The sequence below is a fragment of the Brassica napus genome, chromosome C3 (assembly GCF_020379485.1).
Source record: "Brassica napus cultivar Da-Ae chromosome C3, Da-Ae, whole genome shotgun sequence".
In the NCBI taxonomy this organism is placed as follows: domain Eukaryota; kingdom Viridiplantae; phylum Streptophyta; class Magnoliopsida; order Brassicales; family Brassicaceae; genus Brassica; species Brassica napus.
Window position 1 is genome coordinate 72,308,906 of NC_063446.1, and position 11,536 is coordinate 72,320,441.

General features: G+C 38.1%; 2 protein-coding genes across 3 annotated transcripts; one reads left to right on the forward strand and one right to left on the reverse strand.

Moving 5' to 3' along the window:
• The first annotated feature begins 280 nt into the window (after positions 1-280).
• Positions 281-5,766, forward strand: LOC106358667 (beta-glucuronosyltransferase GlcAT14A-like). 2 transcript variants are annotated; one of them, XM_048750581.1, is made up of 5 exons: positions 282-1,114; positions 1,189-1,264; positions 1,365-1,480; positions 3,796-3,877; positions 3,995-5,766. In XM_048750581.1, exons 1-5 carry the CDS (start codon positions 571-573, stop codon positions 4,326-4,328), a joined length of 1,152 nt encoding a protein of 383 aa, XP_048606538.1. In that variant the 5' UTR covers positions 282-570; the 3' UTR covers positions 4,329-5,766. The 2 variants fall into 2 exon arrangements, with proteins under 2 accessions (XP_048606537.1, XP_048606538.1); XM_048750580.1 differs by having other exon boundaries at positions 281-1,114; positions 3,796-5,766.
• Positions 5,767-7,607: 1,841 nt separating this feature from the next.
• LOC106358665 lies at positions 7,608-8,417 on the reverse strand. The gene has a single exon (XM_048750225.1). The coding sequence runs from the start codon at positions 8,415-8,417 to the stop codon at positions 7,608-7,610; it is 810 nt and encodes a 269-aa protein (XP_048606182.1).
• Between the last annotated feature and the right edge of the window lie 3,119 nt (positions 8,418-11,536).

Genomic DNA, 11,536 nt, shown 5'->3' on the forward strand with positions numbered 1-11,536 from the left:
CAATTGCATACATACCTTCAATACCATATAACTTGTTTTTCAAATCCAATTATTGCAACTCAACCAGAAACAAAACAAAAATCGTTTTCTTACACGCAATTTATTAAAACTAAATTTGTTTGTTTTTTAATTTATCAAACAAGTTAACCATTCAATCCGAAGGGTTATGAGAATAGAATGGTAGATTTATAACTTAAATACATAATTAATAAAATTCCATAAACAGAAAAGTTTCTTAGTTAAAGCAAATCTTTTTTTTTTGAAGAAATGGTATTGGAAACTTGGTAGTGTTGTAGACATGTACTTGAAGTGGTGTTATCACATTTGCTTGTTCGTCTGTAACAATTGCATAACCCAATGACTACGCCATATGTTACAAAAATTGCAACCATTCTTTATCTTTTTCATTTTCAGCGTTTTTTTTTCTTTTCATTTTCAGCTTTGTGATGTAAGAGAGTGACGGTTATCTTCCCCATAAAGAAAACAAAATGAGACTAGTATTTAAATATACCAAGATAGTTTACATTCATGTAAGATCTGCTAAAGTAAGTTTTATGATTCTAGCAAAACATGGAGAAGTCTATGTCTCATGGTTCCAAGTTCTCTTCAATGGGGTATGCAAACATGGAGAACAAATGGGTATTCTCATTACTAATAACACCTCTTGTTTGCGTTTTCCTCATCGTAACTTACTTCAACATGAGTCTATTATTGTCTTCACTTCGACCACCACTCAATGAAGCTTTCCCACATTCCAAAGTTGACAATCTCCCACGTTTCGCTTACCTTGTGTCGGGATCTAAAGGAGATCTTGAAAGCCTTTGGAGAACTCTTAGAGCATTGTACCACCCAAGAAACCAATACATTGTCCACATGGATCTTGAATCACCCATTGAAGAGAGACAAGAGCTGGCTTCTCGCATTAGTAACGACTCTATGTATTCAAAGATTGGTAATGTTTATATGATAACTAAAGCTAATCTTGTGACCTATACCGGACCAACAATGGTGGCGAATACTCTTCATGCTTGTGCCATTCTTCTTAAGAGAAGCCCTGGCTGGGACTGGTTTATCAATCTCAGTGCTTCGGATTATCCACTTGTGACTCAAGATGGTAAAAAAGCTTGATCTTTCTTTCCTTATCTTCTTGATCTTGGGTTTCACCTAACAATGTTACATGTTTTGAAGATTTGTTGTATACGTTTTCAACTTTGGACCGTAACCTCAACTTTATCGAGCACACAACTGACTTAGGTTGGAAAAAGTGAGCTTCTCTCTCTCATTATATATATACATGAGTTTCTCAAATTCTATTTTAGTTTCCATTGGCTGAATCTAATGATTCTTGGTGTCTCATGGTGAAGCAAATACCGAGCAATGCGATTAATGATTGATCCTGCACTCTACATGCTAAACAAATCAAACATTTTTTGGGTCGGGCCTGGTCGAAGTTTACCAAATGCGTTTAAGTTACATACCGGTCAGTACTGTTCTTGTAGTCCTCAAGTTAAAAAACTATTACTATGTTCTTGTTGCAATAATCAATTATAATTAACTATGTGTTCTTGTCTAGTTAAAACCACATATATTACCATTCTTGTTTTTTTTTTTTTTTGAATGAATGTTAAATTTTATTCATCAAAAAGACCTCTTTACAACAAGTGCATCCTATGCTTATGAATGGAAATCAACTACTCTTTACTACTCCTAACCTGCACTTTATTTACACTCTTGTGGCAAACCAAAACTGCAAAATGCCTTCAAAACCCTTCCCTCCATGTAGTTTCATCAAGCTAAGTTTGTTTCTCATACCTTTATCAACCATCTTCATCAGAGCTTGGGGGGTGTAGGTGGTTCTCCATGTCGACGTCTGTTGCGTTCTCTCCATATCGCATAGACAGCGGCTTGGAAAGCATAGCGAGTGCAGAACAGCCTGTATTTCTCCAGATGCTGATCAATAAGCAATTCCGCAATACCTAACCATTCTGTAGTGTATGAGTTCTGCAAAATGCCTTTTACTAGGTGCTCCCACACTTGCGTTGAGAAAGAGCACTCAAAGAAAAGATGGTTCCGGGATTCAGGAGTGTTCTTGCATAATACACAGATTGTGTCAATGCCTTGACTCCATTGAGAGACCCGATCCATAGTAGATAGTCTTCCCCTAGTTGCAAGCCAAGCCATGAAAGCAAACTTAGGAGTAGCCTGCGAGAACCATATACCTTTGGACCATAGGCACTGCGGCTTCGCCTCGCGAAGAAGTAACCAAGTCTCACGAGTAGAGAATTTTGGTTTATATCCAGATGAACGTCTCCACATACATCATCTTCAGCTGTGTTTAGTTGATCTCTAAAGGAGTCAAGAGCCCTTTCGATATCTTTCAGCAAGCTTGAGCGATGCCTCGTTCTTCTTCGAGAAGTCTGAAGAGCATCCCCCACGGTGGCATCTCTTCCAATGCCCAAGTCTATTAAACCTCTCTCCCCCAGAACATCCATTAGTACTCCTAAATCTGACCAGCGATCATACCAAAAAGAAGTGTGTCTTCCATTACCTACAGCCTTCATGTAGAAAGACTTAGCTACATCCCGTAGCTTGAGCATTTTCCTCCACATCCAAGACCCTGCTTGAGTCTTTCCATTCACTTCCCAAAAGCTTCTCTTTTTAAGCAAATTATTCTGTATCCAGTCTCCCCAAAGGGATTTCCCTGAGAGCATTCTCCATATAAGCTTTAGACCATAGACCATATTAACTTCTTTGAGCGGTCTGATACCCAAACCCCCCTCACTTTTGGTGGAACAGATCTCTTTCCAAGCCACTTTTGCGCCTGTGGACTTGAGCTCCGGACCGGTCCATAGGAATGCAGAGCAGAGTCGTTCTATTTCATCCAGACATCTTCTTGCGAGTCTGAATGCAGTGGCCCAGAAGTTGACTATACTCATTAGCACAGATTTTATCAGTTGCAGCCTACCAGCATAGGAAAGGAAGCGGATAGTCCAAGTGTTTATTCTTCCTCGAATCTTCTCAATTAGAGGGAGATAATCTTGTTGTCGCATAACCTGTGTCATCAGTGGGATCCCCAAGTAACGCACAGGGAGTTCACCATCCGCAAAGGGAAAGTTTGTAAGGATTCCGCACTTCACCGGCTCTGTAACTCCCGCCATGAAGATCGTGGACTTCTCAAGACTGATACAGAGCCCTGACCATTCCACAAACTGATCAAAAACCTTGAGAGCGCCTTCAATTGATTCTTTTGAACCTTCCACGAACACCATCAGGTCATCTGCAAAGCACAAATGGGTGAGGGAGAGAGCTTTGCAGTGAGGATGATATCTGAACTTCTTTTCTTGTACTGCTTTATCTATTTTCCGAGAGAGCACATCCATACACATCACAAATAGATAGGGGGAGAGCGAACACCCCTGTCGCAGCCCTCTAGAGCTTTGAAAGTACTAGAGCTTTGAAAGTACCCTGCGAGGTCATTACCATTCTTGTTGCAGTACGCAATAACTAAGTTCTTGTCATGTGGTTACATATTACAATGCTCTTGTTGCAATAAACAATAACTCTTTTCTTGTCCTGCATGTAGTTAAAAACATATATTACTATCTTCTTGATGCAATTAGCAATATCTCATGTAGTTAAAAACATATTACGATGTTCTTGTTGAAATAAGAAGTAACTATATGTTCTTGTCATGTAGTTAAAACATATCACTATGTTCTTGTTGCAATAAACAATAATTATGCTCTTGTTGTAGTATAGTGAAGTTTAAAACTTCTTGTCGGGTTTATCTCGCAGGATCAGCTTGGATGGTTCTCTCGCGCCCATTTGTGGAGTATATCATTTGGGGTTGGGACAACTTACCAAGAACTTTACTCATGTATTACACAAACTTTGTTTCTTCTACTGAGTTTTACTTCCACACAATCATATGTAACGTGCCTGAGTTCTCCAAAACTGCGTTGAATCATGATCTTCACTATATTGCGTGGCACAGACCACCGAGACAGCATCCTCGCTTGTTGTCCTTAACAAACATGAGACCGATGATTGCGAGCGGTGCTGCATTTGCTCGAAAATTCAGTAGAAACGACAGTGCTTTGGATAGGATTGATAAGGAACTGCTTATGCGTACGAACCAAGAGGGTTTCACTCCTGGGGGGTGGTGTGGGAAACATGAGTGCTCGGTTGTGGAAGACGTGGCTAGGATTAATCCTGGATCAGGAGCAGAGAGGCTCAAGGGGCTTGTAGATAGGTTAGTTTCAGAAGCTAAATCAGGAGAAAGTTGTAGGAAAGTTAACTTACTACAATGGGACAAAGGATATTTGTAAAAATAGTAAGAAAATAAATCTAAATTACCATATTGAACTAAATTGATAAAGATGAATTGCAGAGTCAAGATGATAATCTATTTCTTTAAATCTTTAAACGTTTCATTGTGACGGTTCTATAGTGCACAAATTCTCAGGATACAACTGCGGTTTTTCTATCTTCCAACACCAAAGATAGAATCTATTGAACATTTTTATGTGTTATACTCTCGGATACCAAAAAAAAAACTAAAAATAATAATAGCATGTGACGGATTTAGTATGAGTTGATTAATTACTTGGCTTCTTTCGAATGAAAGGGGGATGGCTCTTTTGTAGCTCATATGGTAAAAAAGAACCATAAAGTGGAGATTTGAGAATTGACTCTCACATTAATCATTTGACAAATATTAACTTACTACAAAAAAAAAATCACAACTGATTTTTGTGTATGCTGAATGGTCCATAATAATAATATTAATATCATAAAATTATAATAATATTCTTTTTATTTTGTCAAACCAACTTGGATTTTGACATATGGTTACACTACTTCATTGTGTCCAACATTCGGTTATTTTAACGAAATTTTTCGCCAAAAACACTTACCGAAAATAGTATAAAACCATTTTGTCAAAAAAGAATTCCAAAAAATCAGTGTTAATAGTCAAGAAATAAATCTTGGAGATAATCTTGCAGTAAGGCTAAATATACAACACAGGTTGTATTCCATCGTATAAACTCAAGATTACTTGTACGTCAAGTAAACCCAAGTAAACCTAGTGGTTTTATTAGGGCTTGCAAATATTACTATACAAATATAATCTAGCAAAACCTCCCATCACCAGACAAACTATGAGAATCACCAACACTTCTGATGAGAAGTTCTGCCATGTTAGTCCTATAAGGTAACGATTGCTAAGAACACAGAGAGACATAGAATGTTGTTCATTGTCAGTTATTGAGATACGAATTAATTTTGTTTAATTGGAACTCTATTCTCACAGAGCATTTAATACTAAGACATAGGAGTATTTTATTTTGATCTAGTTGTTGAGATTCACAAAAGGACCCCAAAGAAATATAAAAAAGTGAGAAGATATAAGATGGTCTTTGAAGATCGATCACATTAGCTATGGGTCGTTTCACAGAACACAAGTGTTGTAAGTTATTGATGTACTAATTAATTTTGTTTAACTGGAACTCTATTCTCACAGAGCATAAACTAAAACATATTTTATTTTGATGGTTGAAAGCTTTTAAAGAAAAGACAAGACTCTAGACTCAACTCAATCCCAAACTTAATATTCTATATTTTGAGGTGGAAAAAAGTTAGGGGCCATGATTCTTTCAGTAAGAGTTGTGATGGAAGAATCAGCAAGCTTGAAAAATGAAATCTCCATGACATCCAAGATATAGACATGGTTAGGGCTCACGCCAGGAAAAGAGCTAGCACGGACACATAATGCTTCAGCCTTTGAGATGAAAATGGTGAGATCTCCAATGTCTTTAGTGTACACTGCATTTCCCTTGGGGGTTACCCTGAACACCATTATACGAAAAGAGTGGTGGCCCCTTACTTTATTCCACCTCAAAATATAGAATATTAAGTTTGGGATTGAGTTGATGTCTAGAGTCTGTCTTCTCTTTAAAAGCTTTCAGCCATCAAAATATAATCTGTTTTAGTTTACTCTATGTGAAAATAGAGTTTCAGTTAAGACAAAATTAATTACTATCTCAATAACTTACAACGTACACTTGTGTGAGTAGATTCTTAAAATAAAACTCTAGAAGAAGAAGAAGAAGAAGAAGATGATCATCATCATCATAAGGTTGTGGGGTTTCTTAAAGTTTTTGCAACAACAACAACCCTCTGTTATTACCTGCTGCAGGAGAATTGGGTGATGATGATCTTGATTTAGATGATCTTTGATTTAGAGAAAATGTTTGAATGTTTGAGTAGCGATGAGTTTGCGGTAATTTGAGGAGAGTCCGGTTTGATCTTGTAGAAGCCGAAAAACCGGATCAAAAGAAACGATATACTATAAACGATGTTAAGGAAAATATATAAATGATTCAAAACCGTAACGAAAATGAAACCATGGAGTCGAGACGAATCTCTTTCCTTAACTCTTAATATTAGCTCCGTTAGTGCGACGGATCTGTACGAATAGGAGTCCCAGGATAAAACCATGATAGGTTATCACGCGGCACTCGTGAAGAACCTCTAACGAACTAATATTTCTACGAAACACTCTCTAGACTTACGCTATAGGATTTGCTGGTTTTGGTTGTGAAAAAACGTTCTCAGAAATGAAGGAGGAGACGAGTTTATAAAGAGGAGAAGACAAGCCACTTTCCATAACTGATGCAGCACGTGCGCACGTTGGCGGAAATCTCGCGAGAATCTCGGAGGCGAGGTGTTACAAAACTTTCTCCGCAAGATCTTTCTCGTTTAAGCTTATCGTCAAGAAGAGAGACAGCGTGTTGTTTTTAAACGAAGTACGTGTTGTTTAAAATAAAATGCATGTCACTTTTTCGGGAATTAAATGGCAAAACGTTGAGCTTAACTTGGTCTAAAAAGAATATTCTTATTGGGCCGGAGACCCTCCACCAAGACCCAAGACCCAAGACCCAAGACCCAAGACCCAAGCCCAAGCCCAAGCCCAAGCCCAAGCCCACGCCCACACCGAGCCGAGCCGGCCGGACGGCGGCGGCGGCGCACGCGTGGAGTGCCTTCCTCTCTCTCCAAGCCGTTTGAGTAATGATAATACAAGAGCATATATATATTACTCAGACTTGTTGATGTTGTCCGATGTGGGACAAATATCATTTTCTCATTTCTTTGACAATTATTTGGGCTGCGACCCATGTCATTTTTGTTCATAATTTACTAAAGGCCATTGGGCTTTTAGCTGATCCAACAATCCCCACATGAATAGAAATGACTCTAAACATATGCAGACTAAATGCAGACTCGAAAGACTCTAAAAACCTATACTTATTCTAATCATGACTAGAGTAGAAAAACTTATCGAGAGTGTTTGCGAAAATTCACTGTGTTTGAGTTGGTGGCATTTTTAAGCCTTGAACCACTCATAGTTTATATCTGTCGGGTTTAATTTACCAGAAGGTGAACATGATGTCTAAAACACAAGTGTTGTAACTTATTGATATACTAATTAATTTTGTTTAACTGGAACTCTATTCTCACAGAGCATAAACTAAAACATATTTTATTTTGATGGTTGAAAGCTTTTAAAGAAAAGACAAGACTCTAGACTCAACTCAATCCCAAACTTAATATTCTATATTTTGAGGTGGAAAAACGTAAGGGGACATGATTCTTTCAGTAAGAGTTGTGATGGAAGAATCAGGAAGCTTGAAAAATGAAATCTCCATGACATCCAAGATATAGACATGGTTAGGGCTCACGCCAGGAAACGAGCTAGCACGGACACAGAATGCTTCAGCCTTTGAGATGAAAATGGTGAGATCTACAATGTCTTGAGTGTACACTGAATTTCCCTTGGGGGTTACCCTGAACGCCATTACACCTTTTGTTTGCAATACGGCAATACCGTCCATAGTCTGTCTGAAACACTTGACCAAAAAGGTTTCACCTGTGGATTGTGATTCCACCATGTGTTCGCTCGTGAGACATGTATCCATAACCTCACGTTCTGCTTCGGTCGGCTCTGGAAGAAAATGATATCGCAACTCCTGAAACTTGGGTGTGTGCTTGTCTTCGCAGAGATCCCATGATGCAATGAGTTGGCCGCCAGCTCCAGGTATGCGAAACATGTTATGTTTCTTGGAAAACATGACACGGGAGGAGAAGAAGCAAGGGTTTGCGATCCTGATGTTGAACCACTTGGAGTTGCCTTGAGCAGAGGGTCGGCAGTAGCTGAGTTGGGGTCCCATGAACTTAATAGCCACGACACAATCTTCCTCCTCTGGAGATAGTGAGGACAAGGACACGTTGGTGACGATTTGGGTTTGGCAATGAGGCAAAGATACAAGAGGAGGCAGCAAGATGCATTTTTGATTTGCATCAGATGCAACCGGGTTTAGATCATCATGGAGACGCAAAATGCCAACGCCATGCATCAAAGAGGCTACCCAGCCATGAGAGGACCCGATTGTCTTGAACCAACCGGTGTTTTATGTAGACCGAGACAACAGGCATAACGCAGCTTCATTTTCTCGTAGAACTTAGTTCTCTATTGTGTTCATTGTGGCCCTGAACTATTCCTGGTTTTCATGAGTGAACTTAGAGAATATAGCCTTACAATATTCATTCTCCTAGAAACGGCCACATTTCACACTCATTAGGTGATTGACCATGAAAAGTATTGAGGAATACTCCGCTTAAGAAGCTATGGAATCATTAAAAGCTTATGCTTATCCTTCTCACATTCTTTAGCACTTTATCATCTTAGGAGCTGGTAAGAGACAACTTTGTCTCAAGTGCTTTCGTTAGATTCTGTTTGATTTTGTTTTCCCTTTGAACCTACGTCTAGGGATCTCCAGTCATGATAGGTAGGGTTGCAATCAAGCATCCTCATTTGTTATAGGCTTTAAACCCATTCCTTTTGATGATTTAGAAACAAAATCTCATGGCAAACCTTTAGTAAATGGATCCGCTAGGTTGTCAGCCGATTTGATGTAGTCTATTGTGATTACACCAGTTGAGATAAGTTGTCTAATGGTTTTATGTCGTCTTCTGATGTGACGAGATTTACCATTGTAGAGATTACTCCCAGCCCGAGCTATAGCTGATTGACTATCACAATGTATGCGTATAGCTGGCACAGGTTTCTCCCACATAGGAATATCTTCCAAAAAAATTTTAAGCCATTCAGCTTCTTCTGCTACTTTGTCTAAGGCTATGAACTCAGATTCTATGGTTGATCTGGCTAACACTGTTTGTTTGGTAGATTTCTATGATATTGCTGCTCCTCCTAGTGTAAAGACATATCCACTCGTGGATTTTGAGTTTTTGGAATCTGATATCCAGTTAGCATCACTGTATCCTTCTAAAACTGCTGGTTCTTTACCATAGTAAAGCCCAAAATCTTTGGTGTAGAAGTAATTGAGTACCCTCGTTATAGCTTTCCAGTGTGTATGACTTGGATTACTTGTATATCGACTAAGTACGTTTACTGCATGCGCTAGATCTGGTCTAGGACAATTGGTCAAGTACACGAGACTTCCGATCACACGTGCATACTCGTTTTGTGAAACCGCTTCACCTGAATTCTTTGTCAAGTGCATTTGGGGATCCAACGGAGTTTTTGCCGTACTATTAGAGTAATTTTTAAACCTCTCTAATATTGTTTGAGCATAATGAGATTGGGTTAAGATAATTCCGTTTGAATTTCTTGTGACTTTAACCCCGAGAATTACATCTGCTAATCCCAAGTCTTTCATCTCAAATGTCCCTTTGAGCATTTTTTTGTTTGATTGATAATGTCTTTATTGCTTCCAATAATGAGCATATCATCTACATATAGACATAACACAACATACACATTTTTTGTAGTTTTGTAGTATATGCATTTGTCACATTCATTTATTTTGAAACCATTTGACATCATTGTATTGTCAAATTTTTGATGCCATTGTTTAGGAGCTTGCTTAAGTCCATAAAGTGACTTTACAAGTCGGCATACTTTGTCTTCCTGTCCGGGAACGACAAAACCTTCAGGTTGTTTCATGTAAATTTCCTCTTCTAAATCACCATTTAGAAAAGCGGTTTTTACATCCATTTGATGGATTTCTAGGTCTCTCAAGGCTGCGGTTGCTATCATCAGTCTTATTGATGTCATTCTCGTTACTAGAGAATATGTATCAAAATAGTCCAAACCTTCCATTTGTCGGAATCCTTGAACTACAAGCCTAGATTTGTATTTTCCACCAGGTTTTCGTGTCATTATCCATTTATTTCCTAATGCTTTGCACCCATGTGGTAAATCTGTTTTGTACCATGTATAATTTTTCATGATAGAATCAAATTCACTCCTGACAGCTTCGTTCCAAAATGGAGCTTCAGGTGAAGCCATGGCTTCTGCCAAAGTTTTTGGAACATTTTCTACTAAAAATGCCATTAGGAAATCTTCACCAAATAATTTTTTCTTTCGAGCTCTTTTGCTTCTTCGAGGTTCATCTTTTTCTTCATTTTCTGAAATATCATTTGTTGAAATCTTGACGTTTGTCTCTGTTTCTGAGTTTTTGACATTGTCTCTTTCTTCTCGAGTTCGTTTTGAACCTTGTTTTTCCTTATATGGAAAAATATTTTCGAAGAAAAATGCATTTCTTGATTCCATGACTGTATTTTCATGAATGTCTGATATTGCAGATTTATGTACCAGAAATCGATAAGCATTACTGTTATGTGCATATCCGATGAAGATGCAATCCACTGTTTTAGGTCCAATAGTGACCTTTTTTTGTGGCGGTACCGCAACTTTTGCCAAGCACCCCCACACTTTGAGGTATTTATACGAAGGTAAATTACTTTTCCATAATTCATATGGAGTTTTCCCAGTTACTTTGTGTGAAATTTTGTTGAGGATATAATTAGTGGTAAGCAACGCTTCCCCCCACATGTTCTGGGGTAACCCAGATTCCTGCAACATTGCATTCATCATTTCTTTTAGAGTTCGATTCTTGCGTTCAGCAACTCCATTAGATTCTGGTGAGTAAGGAGCTGTAGTTTGATGGATTATTTCATGTTCTTTACAGAATGCATTGAATGGACCATCATATTCGCCTCCTCTGTCGCTTCTAACTACTTTAATAGTTGTTTTAAGCTGATTTTCGACCTCGAGTTTAAATTCTTTAAATTTTTCTAAGGTTTCGTCTTTGCTATGTAATAAATATACATAACAATATTTTGTGTAGTCATCTATGAAGTTCACAAAGTACTTTTTCCCACCTCTGGTTTGTATGTATTTTAAATCACATAAATCGATGTGAATTAAATCTAGAGGTTTATTAGTTCTTTCAACACGAGGTGATGGCGTTTTTGTGAGCTTAGCATGTACGCATACTTCACATTTTGGTTTACTTGTTTTGCATTTAGGAATTAGATTTAAATTCATTAATCTTTGTATAGATTTGTAGTTTACATGGCCTAATCTTTCATGCCATATATTAAAAGACTCAACCAAATAAGCAACTGGCTCTTTCTTATTCATTGAAACTTTTGGAGCTACAACTTTCGG